Source organism: Mustela lutreola, chromosome 2 (assembly GCF_030435805.1).
Source record: "Mustela lutreola isolate mMusLut2 chromosome 2, mMusLut2.pri, whole genome shotgun sequence".
Lineage (NCBI taxonomy): Eukaryota > Metazoa > Chordata > Mammalia > Carnivora > Mustelidae > Mustela > Mustela lutreola.
Window position 1 is genome coordinate 193,394,097 of NC_081291.1, and position 27,149 is coordinate 193,421,245.

A 27,149-nucleotide genomic window follows, 5' to 3' on the forward strand; every position below is an offset into this window, starting at 1 on the left:
ATTCCTAGATTTATCACTTGCAGCACACAGGGTCAGCACAGGAGCTAGGGAAATGTGTTTAATCACTCAGATGTCAGTTTAACACTAGATCTGAATTCTTCTGCAGGACAACTCTGGATGGGGAAGTGAGACCATATCCCCTTAGTCTGTTTCGCATATTAAACTTTTATGTAAAGTTTCAATTGAACAAAGCATTCTGTGATGAAGGAAAGAGAGAGAGAAAAACCCTGAAATAAGGGCTTTGAAAGCAGAGATCAGGATGTCTTGTTTATCCGGTTACTCACCACCTCCAAATACAATACCTAGTACTTTTATTGAACGAATTAACGATGAATCACAAATCCTTAAGAGTTTGATGACTCAGCATTTTCCCAGGGAACTTCATTATGCTTTAGAAATTTTGTAAACGTCTGACAAATGTGAACTCTCTTATTATTCTAATCATGTTATTAACATTTAATATGCTATTGATTCTCTTATATTTAAATAGTAAACAGAGCTTAATTTACTACAGTCCTGAGAAGTACCCGGTTACGTTTTGAATTGTTCTATCCTGTGAACAAAATAACCGAATGAGGTTTCACAATGATTTGCTACCAAGTGTGGATATCATCACAATATAGCAGTTATTAATGGTTGTATATATCATACACATGCATGCATATATAAATTTATTTATATAGTCTATATAATAAAAATATGTTCATTCTGTTTCTGGTTGAAATGATATAATATACATCAAGCTCATGTAAAATTTGTCATGGCAAAAATTATACTATAGATTAATTGATCAAGGGATATTAGCAGTTCACCATTTGGAATATAGTAGTATAAAGGTCTGCACAGGTAAAAATCAATCCTATGTTAAATACTAAGAGGCAGAATTTGAAACGATAGTGTATTTTTTAATCAATAAAACAGTTTCTGTATTATCCCTGTACTGTGGAATTATCCCCGCCTCCACACCCCCACGCACAGACACCGGTTTCCTAGTCCTCCTCATGGAAAGGTGTATTCATATAATGTGAATCTATGCTCTTATACCTTAAAAATGGCATCGTCAAAGGCACCTGGCTGGCTCAGTCGGCCAGGCGTATGACTCTTGATCTCAGGGTTGTGGGTTCAGGTCTTGCATTAGGTGGAGGGGTTACTTAAAACAGCCAAAATCTTCTTGATCCATTCATCTGTTGATGGACATCTAGGTTCTTTCCATCAACAGATGAATGGATCAAGAAGATGTGGTATATATATATATACACAATGGAATACTATGCAGCCATCAAAAGAAATGAAATCTTGCCATTTGCGACAACATGGATGGAACTAGAGCATATCATGCTTAGCGAAATAAGTCAAGCAGAGAAAGACAACTATCATATGATCTCCCTGATATGAGGAAGTGGTGATGCAACATGGGGGCTTAAGTGGGTAGGAGAAGAATCAATGAAACAAGATGGAATTGGGAGGGAGACAAACCATAAGTGACTCTTAATCTCACAAAACAAACTGAGGGTTGCTGAGGGGAGGGGGGTTGGGAGAAGGGGGTGGGATTATGGACATTGGGGAGGGTATGTGCTTTGGTGAGTGCTGTGAAGTGTGTAAACCTGGTGATTCACAGACCTGTACCCCTGGGGATAAAAATATATGTTTATAAAAAATAAAAAATAAAAAAAAGCCAAAATCTTTAAAAAAATAAAAATAAATAAATAAAAATGGCATGTTCAGTTATTCAGACCAGAAACCTGGGGCATCATTGTGGGCATCCGTATTTCTGCCAACTTCAACCACTCAAGAGGTCATTTAGAATTTTACCTCCAGTTCTCTCCTTTGCACCAAATCCAGTGTCATCATACTGGTATCAGACCATCAGTTTCCCCTTAATTACTGCAATAGTCTGCTAATTGGTCTCTCCACTTCCATTCTGATTTTCCTCTTCATTTCATTCACAGAGTAGCTATAATGAATATTTAAATATGATAATTCCATCATGAGACAGCTCTGCTTAAAAGCCACTGAAGTGCTTCCCATGGGAATTGAAATAAAAGCTGACCCTTTATCACGGCTGCTGTGTGCAGCAAACCTGACCCCTGGCTCCGCTGCCAACCTCGTGTTGCATCGCTGCCAGCCGGCCCCATCACACAGGGTCTGAGTCTTTTCAAGTTCATTGGCTATAACGAGTTTTTTCTTCAGCCTGTGCTCTTTCGGCCTGCAGTACATTTCCCCAGAATCTTTTTAGGCTTCAGCTTAACTGTGACTTCCTCAGTGTTCCCTCACCTCCAAACGAAATTACGCTCCTCATACAGCATCCTTTCCTGTCCCTTCAAGGCATATATTACATAGCTTGATAATATCGCATGTATTGCATGCCTTGATAATATCACAAGACAATATTACAATCACAGTTGTATATTTCTGTTTGGGTTTATTTGAATATTATCTGTTTATTCTCCAATACCTTGAGCATCACGAGTGTAGGACTCATACCAACTTTGGTACCATTTCATGTATAAAACCTGGTGCTTCGTACAGAATACCTATTTATTGTAAACATTCGCAGAATGCCCACTATGTCTTGGGCATTATTCTGGGCACTGGATATCTAGAGTGATAAAGACAAATTCCCTGTCCTCTTGGAGATGACATTCAAATGCAAAGAGCCAGACAATAAATATATGAGCCTACTCCTTTGATCAAGGACAGTCTCCGTGCAGGGTGCTAGATATACAGAGTTGGATTTTATCAAAGAAAGAACACATGCCTGTCTTGCCCCAGTCAGGGTCCCATGGCTCAGATAGCCTCATTCTGTCTGTGTTTTTTTAACCCTGCCAAGCTACTCCTGAGTGTGACTTTCGCTCTGGCACTTACAAGCCCTCATCAATGGCATCCTTTGTCCTCCTCTGCATTTGTACAGCAGCTGAGAAATTTGGCAATTCCTTACGTAGTGACTAACAGTAATACCTCTTTGCAGATGTAATGCACCATATAAATGGCAAGTCCTGTACAAACACTAAATAATTAGCCTTCGTAAGAACTCTAACAAGATAGAGTGTAAAACTGTCTGTTTTGTATGGAAATAACCGAGTCCTTGCAAATATACTCACTGGGAGTACAGCTTCACAGAAGGACGCGTGTGTTGTGATCCTGAAATTCTTTACTTCTGTTTTGTTTTGTTTTGTTTTTAACTGCTAAAATAAACACATCTGCAAACAATGCCGTATAAGATGCTGTTTTACAAATGCTGTCTTTTCTTCATTCATAAATGAACTGAATTTCTAGCTGAGTTTAAAGCATGTAAAAGGCAAGCACCAATAAGCTAGAACCCATGGTTTTGGTCACCTGACTGTCTTTGGCAGCGCACATTTATTTATGATACCTCTGATTCAAGTCTGCTGAATATTAGCTATTTAAATGTTGAGCTGTATTGATATAGACCTTTCTCTGGAACATATTACAGATTTAACTCCAATCTAGAATTCTACACTTACTTTCCCTCTGTCTTGATGACTTAGTGCCATAGGAATTAATGCTAGAAAATATCTTGTATCACTGTTGGCTCCTGAAGTGAAAAAATTAAACCATGAAGCCTGGACTGCAGGCAGCCATGAGGGCTTTTCATAGGAAGGATCATTATGGTGTGCCTGTTTCTGCAAAGTGGGAATTTGGCTTAAGCTTGGATCCAACCTGAAAGTAATCCTGACCGTTAGAAGACCAGGAAGGGGGTGCCCCGGTTCCTGTGGCCCAGCAGAACACGGAGGAATGCATCTTTGTTTATATTAGCTTGTTCTTCCATCATATGTTGTATAAACGAACAAACTACTTAACTTTTTTTATTCCAGTAAGAGCTTTTTCTGTTTGCAATGTTCTGGATTCATTGTTGGTTGAAGTTGAATAGTGTATGAAATCCATCCATACTATATAACTTCTTCAGAATGTATAATTTGTTTTACAAAAATGTACTGTTTAAAAAAATATACCGTTTCTTAGGGTACAGCCTAAGAGTTTTGTGAAATCTTCAAAGCTCTAGTAGTTAAGAAAATAAGTGCTTTTACCAGCATATTTTCTTCCAGAATTGTAACCAAAGCATAATTTAAGTTTTAAAAATAGAGTTGCGTACTCTAAAAAAGCACAAGTAGAAGATGACATAATTATTGAAGAGCATTCATAGGATGTATTCAATGCCAAATTTTAAAGTGAATATGTATCCCTTAGGAAACCATTATGGTTAAATCCTGACTTTGTGCAGAATTGTGCAGAATTGCTTACATCACTTAAAAAATCAAACTTCTTAGCTTTAGAAGATGATGGTAAAAGGCAGATAATACCTCATAGAATATTATTTTACATGTTATTATTTTAGTTTTCTTCTTTAATGGGTTAAGATATCTTCCGGGGGGAGCGCCTGAGTGGCTCAGTTGGTTAAAGATATCTTTCTGTAAATTCATCCTTTCTTTTGGAGTGTTTCTAAAAATTTGGAATTATTTTAAGAAATGGCTAAGTGTTTTGGGGTGCCCCGCTGGCCCAGTCACTAGAGCATGTTACTCTGGATCTCAGGGTTGTGAGTTCAAGTCCCATGTTGGATGTAGGGCGTCCTTAAAAATACTTAAAAATAATAAATGTTAAAGAGTTTTATACACATTTGTACAAAGATAACACTTTGTTCTTCTGGGTAAGTCTGTGAGCTTACTAAGTAGGAATTCAAGGAGTTATAAAAGCCTTTATGATGGACTTTCTTATCTAGCTCCTAAAACATATATCTTAATATAAAAGAATTTGCAGTAAAACTCTATTACATCATCATTTTCTGACAAGATGAAGATTAATGTTATTTCTTGACAAGCATCAGCATTTATTAAAACTTCATTTTAGGGAAGGAAAATACCAAAATTATAGTAGAAATGCCAGGCAAAAAGAATGTGTTCAGTACAAATATGTTAAATGGAAGAATGATACAGATTCTGGAATAAATAAATAAATAAATAAATAACATTTATTTCAGCATGCAGGTGGACATTTAGAGAATTAGAAGTATCCTAGAAGGGAGTAATTTGGGGCACTTGGGTGGCTCAGTAGGTTCAGCGTCTGCCTTCAGCTCAGATTATGATCCCAGGGTCCTGGGATTGAGCCCCGTCCTTGGGCTCCCCGCTCATGAGAGGAGAGCCAGAGAGCCTGCTTCTCCTCTACCTGCAACGCCCCCTGCTTGTGCTCTCTCTTTCTGTCACACGTGTCAGCTGAACATGTATATAGCTCTCATCTTTGAGAATATCCTTCCTCTTTTAGTTCTTCTTCTAATATACCCTAATTTTTAAAGGGATTTTTTAAAAAAGATTTTATTTATTTATTTGACAGACAGAGATCACAAGCAGGCAGAGAAGCAGGCAGAGAGAGGGGGGGAAGCAGGCTCCCTGCTGAGCAGAGAGCCCCATGGGGGGCTCGATCCCAGGACCCTGGGATCATGACCCGAGCCGAAAGCAGAGGCTTTAACCCACTGAGCCACCCAGGCACCCCAGGGATTTTTAAAAAATATATATATTATTTTCTTTTCCCATTTGACAGCTTACTACTCTTTGCTGCAGGGTTTAATTGAAGACTAGTCTTTTAAGTAGAAAAGAAAATCCCAGAAGTGCATTTTATTGTCCTCTCTTTTTCCCAAGATACTTACTTCTAATTAAAATGCTTATATTTAATTAAAACATGTATTATTGTACAGGTTTTTTTTAGTCATTTTGTTGTTGAAGTAAAAGCAAATTACTGAGAAGAGCTAGCACGACAGGCAAACCCGAACGATGAGTTCTGTTTCTCAACATACCACTGAGAGTTTGAAGGGGCACCTTCCGAACATGGCAAAAATCTGAGAAACCATAAGAATGCAGGAAATATTCAAAGAGAGTCAGCTGACTTTCAGAGGAGAAATTTCTTATTCAACTTCTGTTTCATTGGAAAGAGGCTGGATATTAATTATATCGTGATATCAATAGGGTTAGAATGTGAACTTTGTATTCAGGTAAGACCAGGTAAGTGGTCAAATTGATGAGATGGAGTCCTGGTGGATGAAGAGATCTGGATTCTAGTGCTGTTGCCGAACCTTTACAGATTACTTCTTCTTAAAATGAAACTAATAAATTCATGTTGTCAGAGCCTTCTTATGGGGACTAAGTGATGGATATTTGGTGCGCTTCCTTACATAGCAAATGTGCAATAAATGTCGGCCACTGTTAGCATTCTTGTTTCATCACTCATATTATCATCGTTATTATTTATGTGACGTGTTCTTCTCTCCTCTGAGGAGCCTTCGATGACTTGATTTCTAAAAGAAAAGTTAGAATCACCCATCTCAGGCCCCTAATGGAACCGGAATTGTATAATTCATGAAGCAGAAGGCATTGTATTTTACAGATGTTCACCACATGATTAGGGAACAAAATTAATTCTAAGAGCACTCGAGCCTTAACAAAATTGGGCAGTCATGAGACAACGGTGCACTGATCTACAATCACTGTCAGGCCTTCTGCAATAATGGAGTGGATTTGTTGGAAATATAATTGATGAGATAGGTACATGGCATTTTATAGTAAAATGTTGACTTGTTAAAAAAAATGCACTGTATTGGAAATGGGAATATCTTTTGTTTTCTTCTGGCCTTTTCCTGACAACTCAAGCTAGTGACAAAGTTTCTTGGGACTCCGCTGCCTCTCTTTACGAGATGGATTAGATGTTGTCAAAGACCAGTTCCTGTTCTATAATTTTATGTATTATTCAGTTCTTAATTTTCCCACAGGGTTCCGAAGGAGTGTTATAAATATTAAAGTCTCCATAATACTTGAAACAGTTTCTTCTTTTCCCTTTTGCCCCGTTTCCTCAACATTACCCAAATAGATTGCAAAGTCAACACCAAATTTTAGAATTCTTTTCTAAAAATATGTTTACCTATTTTGAGAATTATATTGAAAATGGTGTATCACCTTTCAGAAAGACCAATGATTGTATTTTTTGTTTTGTTTCAAAGGATAAACTTGTCAATTTTTTTTAGATAAGAAAACCAGTGAAATTCAAAGAATTTCAATGAAGCTTATATTTATAGTGTGTTTTTCCCCCAATTTAACAGAATGAACAAGAGTGAGAAGCAGTTGAGCCAAATACTGTGTACCAATCTGTGAACATAAAACATTACATAAGTGTGGAAGAAATGTAATGTTAGGATGAACAGTGATTTGTTTAATAACTTTTTAGGTGATATCTACTTGGATACATTATATATGTATTATTTGTTCTTTTTCAAATTGATATTAAATCTTTCAAAAGTTACTTCCAGATTTTAGAATTTCATACTATTCATACACTTTTATACTATCAAAATAGTATTTGTTAGAGAAGGAAATTTTTTTTTTTTAAGAAAAATGAACTGCATTGGAGAATGCTTATGGATACCATTGGTTTTTCTGCCAAAATGCTGCCAATCATTTGAACTCAGTTTTTGATTACTTAAATATATACATGATTTAAGAAAATTGGAGGGACACCTGGGTGGCTCAGTTGGTTAAATGTCTGATTTCGGCTCAGGTCATGATCCCAGGGTCCTGAGATCGAGTCCTGTATCAGGCTCTCTGCTCGGCCAGAAGCCTGCTTCTCCCTCTCCCACTCCCCATGCTTGTGTTGCCTCTCTTGTTGTCTCTCTCTGTCTCTGTCAAATAAATAAATAAATAAATAAATAAATAAATAAACAGAAAATGTTCAGGACAAGTACAAGGAAGACAGTTGTTTTTATAGAATAGAGAAAGAAGTCTTCAGTTCATAACTCTACAGGGCTGCCTGTAGCCATAGGCAATACTAGAGTTTTATGCTTTACAGCTGCAAAAGTAATTGCATGAGCATTATCTAAGCAACAATCTTTAATGGATTACATTTGTTAGCTTTTCATTATATACTGTAAAAACCCAAATAACATAGTAAATGAAAAAAAAAGACTTGATTTATCTGACTTAGACCTTAGACTTATCTGACTTAGACTTAGAAATAGACTTTGCTATTTCTGAAAGACATTTCATTATCCATTGGTTTATTTGAGATACGATCTCAATTTGTAAATAAGATATAATGTTACGAAGTTGGTTTTAAGCTCATGAAGTAGAAAAATTGTACAAATCGTTTATTTTTATTTGAAAAAGTATTTCCCTTTTGTGTGTTTCAAGGTTGTTAAAATTTTTCAGAGGTGTTTTCTTAGATTAATAATGTAATCCAATAAAGGCATATATTGTCTGGTAAGATCTATTCATTTGCTTTTTCTATAAACCTTACGTTTTATTTGTAGTATCTTCTTAACACCTAATCATAATGTAATTTTATAAGCAAAAGTCTTCAAACCCTGCTGTTTTACTTTGTGGTAACAGTAGCTGGAGTTTTCAGTTCAACAAGGTTTACTTTTTTTTCCTATGTATTATATTAAGAAATGATGTACAGTATTAAAATTAGCATTACAACAGCGTGGTGTGATTATATTGACTTTTCTTTTTCCTTTTACCATTCTTGCCAAAGAGGAGGATCGAGTCTCCTCTTCGAAGTCTTATTTTCCAAGTGTTAACATAGTCATGTTGTGCCCAAATTGTCTCATTATGCAGATTTAAAAAACGGTTTTGTTTGAGTGGATGTTAAAGCTTACACGGATGTGTGCACATACTTTGTTGGTAGAGAGGAAGGAAAAGTAGAGAATTAGAAGAGAAAAATGCAGGATTTTGTAACCCTGTAAGTTTGTTTGAGGTTCTGAAACCAACATTTAAGCGCATCTTTTGAAATAACAGTTGAATATAAATTTTCAATAGTGTAGTACTTCATCCATGGAAATATTTTTCAGTGTCTTTGGGGATAGAAAAATATCCATTCTAGCACAAAACTTTGCTACCAAATATTCAGGTCAATAGGTTTCAAAAGATAAGTAACATTTATCACTTCAAATCTGTGCATGTAAGATACCAATGAACATTACCTTCTTAAATACGAGTATGAAAATTGTTCACATTTTATCACACAGTGGGAGAAAATGGAGTGGGAGAAAGAGAACATTTTTCACTTTGCTATTGGAAGTATTCATCTCCATGCCTGCTTTGTAAACGGGGAAAGAAAGGTTATGTTCAGGCAGACAATGGAGTTGAGATTTAAGACAAACTGATGCAGAAGAATTCATGAGTTCTTGATGTCTTTATAAGATACAGAGGACACTTTTGCTGGATGGACTATTTTTGAAATTCAGATGTGGTTTATTTACTACTTTTTATTCCAATGGTTACAAAGTGAATGACACTGCTTATTTTATAGTATGTTAATATTACACTGGTATCCGGTGAAGGTCATTGTAAGAAAATTTTCCTCCTGTAAAATATAGGGTTAACCACATAAGTGGTGTTAATATCTCTCACCTTGAATAAGTTTAAGGATTCTGTGAAATAGTATCTACCATGAAATGACTAAAAGGACAAAATACAGAAGACAGAAAGTGACATAGTTGGTAACAGGACTGTTCTCATCCTTGGCTCCTTCCAACATGTGCTTAACTCAGTGATAATGGAAAAACACAGTATTTTGAATATAGTCATTTTGCAAATATGTCTAAAGTTTCTATAATAAGCATAGTTAAATTGTAATGATTATATTCTTTTATGCACTAATGTGAAATATCTTTAAAGTAACTCTCAATTGAATGCATGTTTGGAAGTCTATTTTGGTGTGTAGGTGAGTGTAATTCACTTAATAATAGAAAGCATCACCCCAGGGTGTCATGTAAGTCAAAGGCAGGTTCAGTTTTATTCATTAGCATGTGGATGGGAAAATGTAGGCAGTAGGCAGAGAAGAAATGCCAAATGCTAACCGTGATGGCACAAAATATCAAAATACATCTGTCCACTGGCCCATAGAGAATATCACATTACCCCTGCTGTGTATGCTTACAGCCAGATATCTTTATCAAGTTGCATATGTCTCTAAGTAGATATAGATTCTCCAAGGTGTATGGAGATGGCTATTACTACTAGTTTATTATAATAAATGTCTCTTAAGCCAGAGCTCAGAGATAAGGACTGTCTATATCACACCAAGTATAATGATTTCATCTTGTTCCCACAGTCCTACGAGATGACTTCAGACAAAATCCTTCCGATGTCATGGTGGCTGTGGGGGAGCCTGCTGTGATGGAATGCCAGCCTCCACGAGGCCATCCGGAACCCACCATTTCATGGAAGAAAGATGGCTCCCCGCTCGATGACAAAGATGAAAGGATAACTGTGAGTATTTAACTCAGCAGTGGGGAACATTTGGAGAACTAGCTGTATATATCTTCACCAAAAAGGGAAAAGTGAAGCAGGTTTTTTTACTTTTTTGTTTTTTTAATAAAGGGTGATATTAGCTCCCATTTTCACTTCTTTCCATTAAAATAAACATCTTTCCATTTTCCCTGTATTGACATGAAAATGAGTGAGCAAAATGCGTGTTGCTTCGTTTGGCGATTAGGAAGAGAAAACCGTAATTTCTACTTTAATGTCTTAGACTTGACACTTTTATGAATGATTTAGTTGTTATTATAACTTAGGGCATATCACATCTCCATATGCTACAGTAAAAATTGTTAAAAATTCAGTAATACAGTATGTTTCCAAAGGCCTCCTAAGTCACTTAAGCATTTGTGGGTTGTTTTTTTCTTCTCTCTTTCTCCTTTTCAAATGGCTTTTGTGTTCTGTTGAATTCACTGTTGTTCCTAAAAACTAAAATCTCATTCTGAATGATGGTTCATGATGGATTTATCTCCTTCCAAAATAAAATTGCGTGACAAGATTATTAGATTGCAAATTCCTGTTATATACAAGTAGAGAAATATGCTATCTGGAGTAAGGATGCATTTTCTTCTTGACATCAGTGAGTCTGTATGATTTCTTTGCCTTTTCTTTCTTTTTCTATCTTGTCAGGTGTTTGCTAAAGTACCAAAATAACTGAACTCTCCTTGGTTCTATGATTGGACAGTCTTGCCCTCTATAAGCTTCTTTGTTTTGCTCATACTCTGTCTCCGTTATGAATTCATTGGCCAAGATTTAGAGGTACTCAGGAGAATACATGTTTAAGGAAAAGTCACTGCTAAATGTGTAGAAGAACAAGGTTATAATACAGACCACTTAACCCTAATAAACATTTGCACTATTTCTGAACAACCAGTTAGCCGATTAGCATGAGAATTAAATAGTGAAAAATAAAATCAAGAAGGTTATGGTAGACGGATTTTAGGGACCTTGAAGAAAAAAAACAAAACAAAACAAGCATTTTTTCTGCAGTGATCTGAATTAGAATGAGTGTCTCAAGGGATTTTTATAATTCTAGCAATTGGAATGAGAATAACCTGGCTGTACTTTTAAGAGGTGTGGAAAAGTCACATGGCAAAGTGAACTGTATGGGAAACACTGGGGAAGTGAAGTTGAGAGCATAGGGGAGTAGAGACTATAGAAACAAATGCTTCTTTTATTGGTGATGACGGATTCCTTTTAGATTTATGTATAATTAAGATAATATCTTTGTCTTAAAAACATATTTTAAGTCATCTAATGACCACTATCTGTAATTTCCATTTCCCTGCCTGAGTGATTCAAACACATTGAAACCATTATTACCCATTTCCTCCTTCAGATCTTTCCTGATTAATTACCTATTTGTGTTTAATACCAATGAATGCTGAAATTCTTAGCATTGGAGATGCAGCATTAAGCAGAAATCAGTGAGACCCCTTCTGAAGTTTAAATTCAGTGAGAGTACAGGTAAAAACCAAAATAGATAGTATAATACATAATATGGTAGACTATAATCAGTCCTGTAAAAAATACTAAAGGAGAAGACAGATTAATTAAGATAGGGGTAGGATTTCAGTTTTAAATAGGATGACCAGGGAATGCTTCCCATAAAAACCTGAAAAAAATTGAAGGAGGAAACTACACAAGCACCTGGAAAAGTAAACAGAAGAAAAGTTTAAAGACTTTAATATGGGGACCACCTAACACATTTTTTTTAAAGGAGGGAAGTGGTCAGTGGGGGTTGAGCAAAGGCGAGGTTGGTAGGAGATAATATTGGGAAAACAAGTAACTAGACTGTAGATAGAGATATATAGATATAGATGTAGACATAGGTACAGATATAAATATGGATTACTATAAGACCTTATAGATCTTGTAAATAGTTTGGCTTTTCCCCTTGAGTGAAGTGGAAAGCATCAGAGGATTCTCAACAGAATCCTCTGCTGTCTTGAGAAAACACTGACGGATAATAATGATTAAGCAGCGAGACTAGTTGGGAGATTTTGCAATAATCCAGACAAGATGGAAATGGTGGTTTGGCTCTGTGCGCTAGGAGGGGAAGTAGTGAGGAGTGGTTAAATTCTGGATCTGCTGTGAAGTGATAGCCAGCAGAATTTGCTAACAGATTGGCTGTGGCTTATAAATAAAGAGAAGAGTCAAGGCTTACCTTAATTGATTGGTCTGTGCAATTGAAAATATTGAGATGCCATTAATTGTAGAAAGAGAGGATTTGGGGTTGGAAGTATCAGCAGCTCAGATTTGGACATTGTAATTTTGAAATTCTTATTAGATATCCAAGTATAAATGTCAAACAGGCAGTTGGAAACATGAGTCAGAAATTCAGAGTTGAGGTTGAGGCTGGAGAAAAAATTGAGTTGTGGTAGACATAGCAAGTACTCATTACTGCGCAACCCTCCCCTCCTTCTGGGCAGATGAAAGACTCTGCTTCCCAGTTTCCTTGCTGTTGGGCAGACCAATTTGACTGGTTCAGCTTCGTGGGCTGTGAGTCGAAATTCAATAAATTAAATACTGGTGAGTGAGCCTCCAGCACTTTCTTTCTTCACTATGTGGCAACCAAGGGGGACACTTGTTGCAAGTAGTGCAGCTACAACATGGACACTCAATGAACCTGGGTCCCTCAGTGATGAGTAACAAAACTTTCCACCCCACACCTCTGTCTGCCATGATGGACACATCAAATGAGTGAGCAATCTCTGTTGTATTAAGTCATGGAGCATTTCTTACCACAGGCTAATGTAGCTTGTCCTGATAAATATGGAAATCATCATCGTGTCCATATTATTTAAAAACAGGAGACTGAAGTCGCCAAGGGAGTGATTATATGTAGAAAGGAAAAGAGGTCCAATGTTTAGTCCTCAGGGAGGAGAGGCAGAAAGAAGAGCAGCGGAGACTAGGAGTGAGCAGTGAGAGCCGAGGGAAAGCAGAGGGTAGCCAAAGCAGCGGAGACTAGGAGTGAGCAGTGAGAACCGAGGGAAAGCAGAGGGTAGCCAAACACTGAGCCAGTTGCAGCTGGTTTATCACATAATAGAATGACTGAGAATTGACCATGGAATTGAACAACTTGGTGGTCATTCATTGATGACCTTCCCAGGAGCACTGTCCATGGAATAGAAGGGTTGAAACCTCACTGACCTGGTTCAGGAGAGATTGGAAAGATTGAAATCGGACACAGAGAATGAACAATTCTTTTTATATTGTATCTTATATAGAAGATAAAAAATAAAGGGGATTGTAGTCTCACATTTTGAAATTTCTCAAACTTACTCTTAATATATGTCTATCTGTGCATTTTCTGTGATATTCACAGTTTAATACTGCTATGGTAAATTTGATTTTTTATAAATCTCAGACCTTCCTGTTGTATCAAATACTGAATTTGAAGCAATGTCATGGTTTTTGCCATAATGTTTAATTTATTAGTGGGTCTTCATTTATCCTTTGCTGCCCCAGAAGGTGCTCTCCTGTGAATGCAGGGTACTATTTCTCTTACACATTAGTAGGGTAGAGTCAAAAAAAGAACCATCTCCAATCAGGAATCAAAACAGTTTAAAGTTGTAATAACCTATGAGTACAAAAAAATGCCAAGATGTTAACGTTGTTAAAATCATTTAAATGCTGCCAAAATGATGATCCACGATAGTGTTCCATATGTTAGGAAGTTGTAACATCTGAAACTTCTATTATTTCTAAGACCATCTGTGTGTTTTGGATAAATTATGACTGTTAAACTGATAAAACACTAGAGGTAAAAAAAAAAATTATACATACAGGGAGATGAATAGATTAAAATCAGCAGTTTGGGTTCAGAATTACTGTTCTTATTTAGTTCATAATTGTTTTTGTTTTTGCTTTTGTTTTCCTTTAGGCGAGACAAAAATTAAGTAATTAAAACAAAAATTTCAAACAGAAACAGAATGTCTGACATTTATTTCCAGTTCTTTTTTTCTCCCCCCTCAAACTGGAAGTAGTCTCTTCAGAGATATTGGTTATTAGATATTTTACGTGATTCTTCTTTCCTAAGCTTTGTTTTCAAATAATTGTTTTCATTTCTGTTGTTAATGTACTTTGCCAAATGTATTGAGTACAGATGAACAGGAGATTAAGGCACATAATATCTTTATGAAAGGCAAGTAAAGATTGCACAGTTATTGCTACAGTTTTGGTTATAGGAATTTCTTGAGTTCTTTAATGTGGTAGCTTTCTTTGTTGAAAATGTAAACTACAACTCTCCCAGCTGTGAGAGCAAAGACACACCCTACAAAAAAGGGCAAATGTGTAATTGAATTGTAGCTGCACCTGTATTTTTGATGTTCTTAAGTCATTTCTTTTTACCTTGACCTGGATTCTGAGCCAAATTTTAGATCTGTGATGATTATAAACCAGCAATATATAAATAGCATTTTCTTATTTTCCTACTTGACAGGAGACTCTTTCAGAACTCTTTTGGCACTTATATCTTGGAATAATTTGAAGGAGGACTTAGATGATGTTTAGTCTTTCTTCCTTTCTTTTATTTTTTTTCTAGACATGAGTATTTATACTTAGAATTAGAAATAGAAGTAGTTTAACTGGCAGGCTGGATTAAGTAGATTTACTTCATATGCCTGAGAATTAGTCATAGCCATTATTATTAATAAATGAAATTTTCTCATAGAGATGAATCAGAGGACTGAAACTTTTTTGAGGGGGTAATGGAGAACCCTTGGATGTACCTTACAAAAAGTGATATATTTATTTTATTTCAACATACTTTGGAAATATTGTGCTTAAATTCACAATTGGTTTGTAAATGTGAAAAATTGATAATGTTAAAATTAGGGAAAAAAAGTATTGAGTACCTGCCATGTCCCTGATACTCTATGTTATCTCTAATTCCCTTAGAAACTAAATGAATAAGCTTTTTTTTTTTTTCCTTTATGGCACACTTATACTTGCCAGTAGGTATTCTAAAAGAAGATGATGGTGATGATGATGATGATGGTAGTAAACACTTACTATAGCACTTTGCTATGTGCCAGGCCCTAGTCTAAGTACTTGGCTTATGTTGACCTCGTTAATCTTGATAAAACCTTTGTCAGATACTTCCCTGACAGAGGAGATACCATGATCACAAAGGTGGTTTTCCCAGGACGAGGCTTATCCATTGCACTCTGGATGTGCTGATCCATGGGATTTCCCCAAATGTGGGAAACTTGACTGCATAATTTGTGGTAGTGGGGGACTGTGTTTGTGCTTTCTCCGGGGTGGGGGGGGGATAAAACTTTGTCAGATAAATACTAAAAATTTCACTAATGCAGCAATTAACTCTGAATTGGCTGGGGAACAATTATACGAGCCTGTGTCTTTTGCTCACTAATAATATTTTCTGTTGGCTCTTATATATATATTATATACTATACACTATACACACACACACATAATGACTCTGACTTGCTATCAATGTAGATTTCAACTTAGAATAACAATATCCTTTAGCTTCTGCTGTAAAATATTATCTTTAAGGGGAGCCTGTTTGGCTCTGTCCAGAGAATACCCAACTGTTGATCTCAGGGTTGTGAGTTCCAGCCTCATGTTGGGTGTAGAGATTACTTAAAAATAAAATATTTGAAAAAAAAATTGAAATAAAACATTATGTTTATAAGGGTCTGGAGAGGTAGTTCACATTGTGAAGAAGATGGTGGTCTTGAACGTAGGATTGGTACATTTAAGAATTGGCCCAGGGGCACCTGGATGGCTCAGTCATTTAAGTGGCCAACTCTTAGGGTCATGATCTCAGGGTTGTGGGATCGAGCCCCGCATCAGATTCAGCATTCAGTATGGAGTCTGCTTTAGATTCTCTCTCCTTCTCCTTCTGCCACCACCCCTCTCCCTCACTGCCCCTCTTGCATGATCTCTCTCTCCTGGCTCTAACCCGATCTCAAAAGATATGAGGATGACCCATAACTGTTTACCATATGACATTTAGGGAAAGAAGGATCTATCTTAAAAAGGATATTATGAATCAGTGAATTGTTCAGTTGAATCTGTTTTATGATTAACTGTCCAAATTGTAGATTAACCAGGTTCAAATATAATCAGCTGTACACACTTCAAAACTTATTGCTGAAGAATTAAATGATTATAAGAAATTATATGATGATTAGGAAATTGAGTTAAAGAAAATATTGTTGATGTAGTGGCTTGGTGATTTTGTATAGATACAATAAAGTATAATAAAAAACTAATACCATAGGGGCGCCTGGGTGGCTCAGTGGGTTAAAGCCTCTGCCTTCGGCTCAGGTCATGATCTCAGGGTCCTGGGATCCAGCCTGCATCATGTTCTCTACTCAGCAGGCACCCTGCTTCCTCCTCTCTGTCTGTCTCTCTGCCTACTTGTGACCTCTGTCTGTCAAATAAATTAATTAATTAAAAAAAAACTAATACTGTAAACAGTGCAGTGTAGATTGTGAGATCTACCTGGACTCAATTCTGAAATATCAGAGTTAGTTTCTTAATAATAACCTTTGGCTTTCATTTATCTTGAATGATTTCATTTTACCAGTTAAAAGCTTAAAAGACATTCATTTTTTCATGTTTGAAATTCTTAACTTTTGAGCTAAAATTTACAGATGAATAAAACATGCTTTTCCCATTCTCTTTGTATGTGGCTTTGTGACTTAAATATTTTTTAATGACTTGTGTTATTCTTTGTGATAAGCTGTGCCTTGACTTTTTAATTTTTTTTTTAAAGATTTTATTTATTTATCAGTGAGAGACAGAGGGGGAGAGAGTGAGCACAGGCAGACAGAATGGCAGGCAGAGGCAGAGGGAGAAGCAGGCTCCCTGCTGAGCAAGGAGCCCTATGTGGGACTCGATCCCAGGACGCTGGGATCATGACCCGAGCCGAAGGCAGCCGCTTAACCAACTGAGCCACCCAGGCGTCCCGACTTTTTAATTTTTCTTCCTACCTGTTCTATATGCTATAGTAGCATGCTATAAATAGTCTGTATGTCTTAAAAAGGTATTTTTTACTTAACTGAAAAAATAATTCAGATGATGGAGAAATAGTTTTATTATAAATTGTTTCCATCAAAGCCATAGTCAAACTTGAAACCATTTTACTGTCAATTTCATCTACCTGAAATTGTAGATACAGTTATGTTATAGTAGGTATATCTACTATTATAGATATAGTTATCACAAAATTATAATCAGATTTTTTCATTCTTCTTAGAAAAATTACAGCATCAATGTATTTTAACACAATGAACAAATGTATTAATGAATTTTTCTTAAGGTGACTTAGATGGGATGGCCACCCATGCTGGCTTGCTGGGGATTGTCCTGGTATTTACGTTAAAAAACCCTAGTCCTGGGAAAACCAGACAATTGGTCACTCTAAGCCTAGATTGCTTAAAGGAATTGATTTACATATGAATGAAAAATCACATGTGTATAAGGTAAGTAAAAAATAGTTAAAAAACAAATAGAAGGGTCTTAACCTGCATCATTTCTTTCATAAACCAGTTAAGGATTTGAAAATCATGAATGAAGTTAGGAGAAAAATCAGTTATGCATTGAAAAAATTGTTTAGCCCTTCCCAATCCCATGCTGAGAGGTAGTTATTAGAATGCAGTATGTCATCAGTTCTTTGGCTAGTCCTTTTCTGCTTCCTGTGTGTCTTGGTAGGTTTCTTTGATTTCCCTCGTTGGTGTGATATTTTGGTGAAAAGCAGCTGACTCACATCCCATCCAAATCCCCAGTGTCCTCCAGATCCTTCACAAATCTGGCATTCAGCCTCGCCTTGCCAATTACTTCCTTTCCCTCCAATTCCCACATGTCTCCTTCTTAAGTCATCTGCTCCCTCCTCCCTTCCTCCGATTAGTGCCTTCCTCTGGTCTTCCGATTTCTTTTATTGTTCCATGTCTGCTCGCTTCCTTTTCCCTCTCCTCCCCTAGAGGAAATCAGCAGACTTAATGCAGCTGATGTCATTGAACCCCCTTTCCCTGAGAAGTTAAATTTGTGCTTCTGCAAAATAAATACGTAGTTCTATTGTGTGGAGGTCAGAGGAAACAAGTAGAGTCAACTAGATTTTTTTCCTTGTCCATCTTACATAGAGAGTCATGCATATTACATATTTTATATATTTTTAGACATAAAAAGGTTATTCATGATTTAAATCTGAGTTGCATCAGTATAAATCTATAATGTGAAACGTGGTACTGAAGAAGGAAGAAATGAGTTCAAAAGTAAATTTATGTGCTATTCTACTGTCTTAAATTTCACACTTAACCAGAGAAATAGAGGAGATTAGTAGAATAAAACGTGGTCTTTTGTATTATGAGGGCCACATTATAACTTTGGGTTTTGACACGTATCAAGTGCGTGATCTTACAGACATTTGATCTCTATAAATGTCATTGTTTCCACCTGTGACCTGAATTGTCTAATCATACCTATGTTGGTTGTGTTGTGGGAATTCAGTGAGAAAATACATCTTAAATGTCATTGTAGATGGTGACATACTCCCTCTCTATATTAGTACTGGACATTCTGGTTATTACTATTATTGGTATACCTCTTGAACTCTGGGTATATTTAGTTATCAAAAACTCTACAGAAAAGGAAAATCAGGAACTGTTTGGGCCATAGCAATTTTGACTTTCCTGAATAAACAAACAAAAATATAAATATATATAAAAAGAGATGTAATATTTATGTCTCATCTAAATTTCTATCTGATTTCTGCCTGATTCAACACTGTAAGAAAGCTCCATTTTCTACAGAATCACCAAGAGTATTCAGTTTAGGTGAGAAACATGAGTAAAGAATTTAGACAAATACTAATACTAAGAAACAAGTTTGAGTCCTCTGTACATCTTTAATGTGAAATGCAATGATCAGCAGGGGATTCCACAAGAGAATTTAAGCCCTAATGCCCTAAAGGCATTCACTGTGTGTAACAAATTGACTTTTCTTCCATGCATCTAGTTATGTACAATTCTCAGGAGAATTGAGAAATGCTGTGATTCAGATCAGGTATGCCGGTTGAGCAAGGCTGGTTTATCTTCCCAAGGAACATCCTGAATCTTTCCCGAAACTTGTAATTCTATTTAAATAGTTATACATATACTCATGTTTGGACACTGAAACTAGAGAAAAGAAAGCCAAGCATTTCAGACCCACTTGTGAAGTCTAAGCTCTCTCCTGATAGAATTGTGATAAGCGAAGACATTCTCTGTTCTAGCATACGAATTAGTTTAGATGACAGTATGATTATAAACACAATTCTGGTGAACATGTGGTTATTGCCCTAGTTTTTCATTATATATGTGTTAGAGATGTATTTAAAAACTTGGATACCAAGGGCTTGAAGGAACAGATGTTGAGAGTCTTTGCATATGCTCTTCCCTGCCTGGAATGTCCTGACCTCTATATCCTCTTTGTGTAACTCACTCATTTTTCAGGTTCCAACTTTTTTTTAAAAAAAGATTTTATTTATTTACTTGACAGAGAGAAATTACAAGTACACTGAGAGGCAGGCAGAGAGAGAGAGAAGGAAGCAGGCTCCCTGCCGAGCAGAGAGCCCGATGTGGGACTCGATCCCAGGACCCTGAGATCATGACCTGAGCCGAAGGCAGCGGCTTAACCCACTGAGCCACCCAGGCGCCCCTTTCAGGTTCCAACTTAAAGGCAACTTCTACAGACGAATGTTCTGCAAAACCCCACTCTGCACATCTGCTCTAGATGTATCTCCCTGCTATCCTGACCTTTGCCTTTTACTAAGTCCTCTTCTTTTAATCTGTTAGAAGTCATGATTTGTAAGTTACTCCTCTAATATTCATAGGAATCCTTGAGAGTCAGCTATATTCTCTGGGTCGGTCTTATGGTAGGAGTTCATTATATATTTCTTGGGAAAAAATTAAATAAATGAAATATAAATCAGAATCATGTTTCCCAACATACCTAGAGCTGATAAGTTGCTCATCTGAACATGCTTGATTTTATATCCGTATGTACTTTATGTATTTTCTTATTCCCCTATAAAATTAAAAGGAGGTATCATCCACACTATTTCTTTTTTCTAAATCATGGTTTCCATGAGCTTAACAGTATGTGAAGGAAGAGATGCTATGCAAGTTAGTTCTGTGAGTAAATATATTTCTGTAAGTGGGACTTATGGATACTCACAGAATTTTACAGATGGAGCTGACTTGAGAGATTGTGAATAGCAAACTCCTTTATTTTTAAGAAAAAAGGGGAAGTGAGGGAATGTGACTGGCCCCAAGTCTCTTAATGAATCTGTCTTGTGAGTCAGGAGTAAGAGCCAGACCTCTCAACACCAGATTTCTTCCTGTTCTGATTTTTCCCATGACAGATTAGACTTGATCAACTCTTCTTAAATAGCACTTACATTTGACTAAGACAAGTCCTAACACAAAATCCACAGGTAAAGTGTTTTCTTGGATTCATTTCATATAATTTTGCCACTTGTTTTGTGTCTCAAGTTCTGTGTTTCCTATCTTGGTAAGTACTGAAAGTAGTATTTTCAGTGTGTAGGGTTTAGCAACTGCCTCAGCTTATATATCCATTGGGCACAAACATGGCCTTGTGTCATTTTGATTAATAATTCTGAATATGTTTTGGCTTCATCAAGAATGTTATTAAGAATGTATCCCAGTCTGTCTTGATTGTGGTTGCCTCTGCATCTTATTCAAAAAAGAAAACAATTAAGTAGCAACAATTTAAATCGTAAGTTAAGCCTAACCTCTGGCCATCTTGGGGAGGTCTCTTCTGTCTCAGGTGTTCTTTTTTAAAATTTTAATTTAATTTAAAGTAGGCTCTCAACCCAGTGTGGTGCTTGAACTCACGACCCTGAGATGAAGAGTTGCGTGCTCTACCAACTCAGCCAGCCAGGTGACCCTTGAAGCTCCTTTTAGAAGCTGCACTAACAACTAGACCTTGGCCAGGTCCTTTAATTATTGACACTATTAAGATAATAACATCCTCCCTGATTACTCATTAGGATTATTATGAGAATCAAACCAGAGCAATGAAAGTTGTTTTGAGGACTCTCCATGATAGCCTCAATTGTAATGTGTTATTCTAAGTACTTACGTCTTGATTTTCAGTTATTATTTTCACATATTAAACCGTGCTGTACCTTGTTTTGATCAATTTTTAAGTGCACATCAAATATGAATCCCCTTCTCTATGGCATCTACCTTTGGGGGCTCTGCAATGTATAGTCCATTTACCCATTTTCGTCTCAATCCCTTGAGACACCTTGTTGTAATTCCTAATAAAGTCCTCATACGTATATGCAACCTTATTCAGGGAGGGCTCTAGTAGGTTTGGATGCAGAGTTACTGTAGCAGAGGCTGAAGACTTTCAGATAATGTATTTTCTACTTCAACAAATAGTCTTTGGTTCAGGAAACAGGAAATAATACACTATAAAATTTTCAGGTTTCCTCTAAGTAATGTAATGAACGTCCCTATGAGTACAAGTCCTAACATATGTGAAAAATCAGAGTAATCTTGAACAATGTTGATGTTTTATCCTGTTTTGTGTTTCGGGCCATTTGTCAGTCTTCTTTTAAATCTCTTGAGATGATTCTGGCTTTCTGATTTTTTTTCCCCCCGAACGGGTTTCCTTAAAAATAGTTTTAAGTATTTTTCTAAAATCTAATCCCACCCAAATGTTGGTTTCAACCAAAACAACATGAGAAGACATAGGGAGTACTTAACCAGATCTGGCCAAGCCACCTTCCATATGGTAATCGGCCAACTCCTAGATTCCACTGGGCTGAAACCTGATGTGGGTGTATGCCTCTGTTTAATGTCCATGATCCTTCGGTCAGAGTAGACCTTCCAGAAAGTAGTAGCTCAGACATTTTGAGTCAACTAAAGTTGTACCTCGTAATTCAACGTAATTATGAATATAGTATACTAACCAGAAGTGTTATAACTCTATGAAATGAACACACATAGTCAGATGACAAAGCCCTTAATAAGAATTTCAGGTTAATTTATTGGGTCTACTAATAGAGAAAGCAGGCTTACAAATACCGCCCCCCACCCCCCTGCCAACCTGCCTTTTTTCTCCCTGTATAATACATGCTCACTCAAGCAGCTGTGTTTCTTCATCTTCTAAGACTTTGATATATTTTATCAGGCTATTACATTTCTCCAAATAGTCAAGGATTAATGAAATTTTACTACTGTCTGGGAGCACTTTGTTTAATTATGGGTTAAAGTAGTTTGCCCAATTAGAGGTATATCTGTGGCTTCAAGGATGGTGCTCTAACCGGTTTATTTTATTTTGGATGTTCTATTAATCACAGATGAAATGCTTCTCAAAAGATAAGAGTTTTAAAATGTATCTTAAAGCATTGCTTATAAATCTTAACTCTAATTTGGAAACCATTTAAATTATAACGAAATACATTTTGGTAAAATGTATTTTACCAAATAAGTTGGTAACTTATTGGTTACAAGTTGGCTTTTCCCATTGCCTGTAATTTTTGTGTTTGCTCAGAATGACCCAGACTTCACTTGTTTTCTGGGTACCATAGGCAGAATGAATTATAATCTTAAAAGCAAAGTAGTATACTGATTGAGAAATGTGCTTGATTGTACAAAGCATTCTTTTCATGCTTTAACATGGTCCAAGATGCAGAAATCAAAGAAATTATTTTAAGCCTTTAAAAGTGGTGGGGATTTCTTTTTCATTATTTGTAGCTGGCTAAGATTGACTCTAGTTTTCAATCTTTACATATTATCACTTTTATATAGGGATACTGTCTCAAAGAAGAATCCCAAATCTTATGCTGAGGTCCACGTCTAAACTAATGCTGATTTTGCATTTCTTTTGTTCAAAGGATAGGTGCTTTAAAAGCACTAATATTCTCTTGATAACATCGGACCGCTCCAATTTTCATCTGCTTAAACCTGAAGAATTTGATAATATGGTAAATAGTACACTTGTAAAGTAATCTGTTATGCATTAACAGAATTACTAACAGATGGCACAAGTTTTCTCTTTTTAAATCTTACAAATCTAGGTGATCATGAAGCTTTAAATGCTGATCTCAGTAGAAACGGGCTCCTGTTTATGTCACCTTTAAGAGCATCATCTCGTATGGGAAAATCTCAAGAGCAGTTGAACTCAATATGGGTAAAACTGGTTGAAAGTAATGGAAATTTGTTTCCTTGAGTGGATAACGTGTAATTCGCTCAGGAATCCATCATTCCATATTCCTTTGCTTTTGAACATTCATGGTGTCACTTTCCTCTCACCTAGACATATTAAGCCACTGTATTGCCCTATGTATCATGCTTATAAAAGATCATGGCAGATTTCCTCATCTTTATTAGGGAAGCTTTATGAATATGCTGTTTACATTATAAACATGCCATGATAGTAAATGCATGTTTATTTGGGGAAAGAAGAACCATTCCTCTGTGTAGGAACTAATATAAAATATTTACCTAACTACACTTATCTTGCAAAGAACACATGCAAGATGTCAAGTGTAAACATGCACCTTTTCCCCCGGCTGCCAGATGGATTAAGGGCAATTAGGTTGGATATCCAGATCGGTCAGACTGAAATTGTGGAGTAAGATAGAAGGAGAGCCACCAGGCTAACGCATTCAGGCAAGCCCACCAACAGCACCTGCTTCTTTGCCACGCCATTGAGTCCTGTCATCTACCCATGCGCAAGATAGTGCTAATTTATAGTTTGTCATGTGGGATGCAACGAAAATACAAGTTCCTGCTTTTGGTTCCCAAGGAAGCACTCTGTGTGAGTTTTATTTTGGATCTGCGGAGAATGAGCTCTGATCCACTTACTGAATGAGGGAGAGCGGGTTTTTGATATTCTGAGCCTTCGTTTTCTCATCCGCAAATAGGAAAATATGCTTCCTTGGTGGGATTGTTGTAAAAATCAAAGGTGAGAAATGCAACAGTGTCGTGTATGGAGCACATGTTGATAATCACGATTTTTCCTTACTTACAGCAATAAAAATCCAGATTGCTGTTTAAATACCTTCATACATTTATGATGTGGACCACAGATTCACTGATATAATTTTCATGTGCTTTTAGAGAATATCATCAAAGGCACTTTACAGTTAAGACTTAATTTTTTTCAGAAGTTACGTTTTTGCAGATGATTTTTGGGGTGGGGGGGCATAGGGAGAGGGAGAGAGAATCTTAAGCAGGCTCTGTGCCCAGCGTGGAGTCCAAGGCAGGGCTCCATCTCACAACCCTGAGATCATAACCTGAGCCAAAATCAAGAGTCAGTCACTTAACTGACTGAGCCACACAGGTATCCCTAGGTTTTTGCATTGCTAAGTCCTTTAAAACTTCTTTTGAATCATCCAAGAATTTAAATTTATTTAGTACCTTGACATTAAGTCATTAGAATTTGAATTTGTCCTCTGCAAGGCAATATAAAAAGGTGTACTTCTAACTTGAATTGTAAAATATCAAGCCTTTTGGGGCACCTGGGTGGCTCGGTGGGTTAAAGCGTCTGCCTTTGGCATGGGTCATGATCCCAGGGTCCTGGGATCGAGCCCCGCATGGGGCTCTCAGCGGCAGGCCTACTTCCCTTTCTCTCTCTCTGCCTCCCTTTCTGCCAACTGTGATCTCTGTCTGTCAAATAAATAAATAAAAATCTTAAAAAAAAAATCAAACCTTTTTCTGAAGTGATGAATGAAATCAAAGAATTCTATTGATCTGATTTTTTAAGATCTTGAAAAACCAGATACTGTCTTTTCTGTGGGTGTTGTGCTATATACTAGAGATATGATAAGTCCTTTACTATCGTAGAATTTATATTCCATGTGGGAGAGAGGCAAGAAACATGGGATCAGGTTTGTTGTTTTTTCATTGACTTTATCTTGTTCTTTAATCTTTGCACTGGCTTACCTTGCTTCTACCAGAACCTTTCCCACCACTTAATTCTAGAACCTCATGCTATTAGGATTTAATAATTACTCTTAAATAGAATAATAGAATAGAAGATTAATATTTAGTTGATAGAATCATTAGGTTTATGTGGGTGCAATCTAGAAATACAAAATTCTGAATTTCAACTCAAAAGTTCAAGCACCTACAGACTTGGGGTTAGGAGCGGTTCAGAACACTGAGATCATTAATACCCTTGATACCTTTTTGCACTGCATTTTCTGTTCAGGAAGCTTTTGTCTTGAACAGAGAACTGAGCTATTTATAACCGAGAAAGATTATTTTAAACAAAAACCAGTCCCCTTCAATTTCTTTTTTCACAGAAAACTATAGAAATCTAAGGATTCCGGGGGCACCTGGGTGGCTCAGTGGGTTAAAGCCTCTGCTTTCGGCTCAGGTCATGGTCCCAAGGTCCTGGGATCGAGCCCCACATCGGGCTCTCTGCTCTTCGGAGAGCCTGCTTCCTCCTCCTCTCTCCCCGCCTGCCTCTTTTGCCTACTTGTAATCTCTGTCTGTCAAATAAATAAATAAATAAAATCTTTAAAAAGAAAAGAAAAGAAATATAAGGAGTCAAGACACTTTTTAAAAAAATATTTCTTACTTGTCCATATCTTTTTTTTTCTCCTAACTTTATTTTTTTATAGTTTTTAAAAATTTTTTATTAACATATAATGTATTATTAGCCCCAGGGGTACAGGTCTGTGAATCGCCAGGTTTACACACTTTACAGCACTCACCGTAGCACATACCCTCCCCAATGTCCGTAACCCCACCACCCTCTCCTCACCCCCTCCCCCCAGCCACCCTCAGTTTGTTTTGTGAGATTAAGAGTCTCTTATGGTTTGTCTCCCTCCGGATCTCATCTCGTTTCATTTATTCCTTTTCTACCCCCCAAACCCCTCACGTTGCCTCTCAACTTCCTCATATCAGGGTGTCCGTGTCTTAATCATTAGTTCTCAGGAAATAGTGAGAAATGTGTGTGGGTAACTTGGAAGCTTGATATAAACCATCAAGAAGAGTTCCTTTAAGCACTGGCTCCAGCCTTTTTGTCTCATGAATTTAATGTCTTCCTCACATGCGCAAATGGCCCAACTTGCTTTCTTAGGTGGTATTTAGATATATTTTCGTTTGTTTTAACAGAAGCGGTGTTGGGGGAGAAGGGGGTTATTATTTTTATCTTATCATATGTCCCTTATGGGAGGAGGCACACATTTGCCAAATAACGGAGCTGGGTTCTGTCATAGTCTTGTGATCAATAAAAGAGAGCGAAGCAACTGGCCATATGGATATTGAGTCTCTGACCCTGGTCTGATGAGCCCTGACTTCTGATTAATCAATTAAGCTTGTCACTTGCAAGTCTGCTCTTGCTCTCCTTTGACTCTGGGATTAAAATTCCACAGAATGGGAGTGGGTGTTTACTTCAATGTGTAGCTACTTTAGGGATGTTCATATTTGTAGAGAATCCCGGTAAATAGGATTAAAGGATTTTATTGCTTTTTACTTTTTTTAAATCTTTTTTTAAATTATGTTATGTACAGTACTACATACGGTAGTACATCATTAGTTTTTGATGTTGTGTTCCGTTATTCATTGCTTGCGTGATTTTTACTTTTTTCACATTTTTCCCATAAAGTAATACTCCTGAGTTAATTTCCATAAAGTCATTGTGAATTTTTGAATCCAAGAATCCCCTGCATACTCAACCTTGATTTGACTTTTTCTGCCATGGTTATGTATCATCTTCAGAATATAAGTGCATTTAAATTTCAAGAGTAACAAATTATACACAGTCTGTGGAAAAGGCATTATTTTAGCAAGGCATTTGGGGGGTGAGGGAAATTCTCACACTGGACCAAAA

At 36.7% G+C, this 27,149-nt stretch overlaps 1 protein-coding gene and 1 non-coding gene across 6 annotated transcripts in view; both read left to right on the top strand.

The window, feature by feature from the left end:
* Window positions 1–27,149, top strand: part of ROBO1 (roundabout guidance receptor 1) — a 1,177,330-nt gene that overhangs the window by 1,024,255 nt on the left and 125,926 nt on the right. For all 5 annotated transcript variants that reach the window (XM_059164441.1, XM_059164444.1, XM_059164442.1 and 2 more), the window contains one exon: window positions 10,111–10,268. In XM_059164441.1, coding sequence (XP_059020424.1) covers window positions 10,111–10,268 — 158 coding nt within the window. The remainder of the gene's footprint in view (window positions 1–10,110; window positions 10,269–27,149) is intronic.
* Window positions 15,416–15,579, top strand: LOC131826055 (U1 spliceosomal RNA). The gene has a single exon (XR_009351400.1). It is a non-coding gene; the product is annotated as a U1 spliceosomal RNA (small nuclear RNA).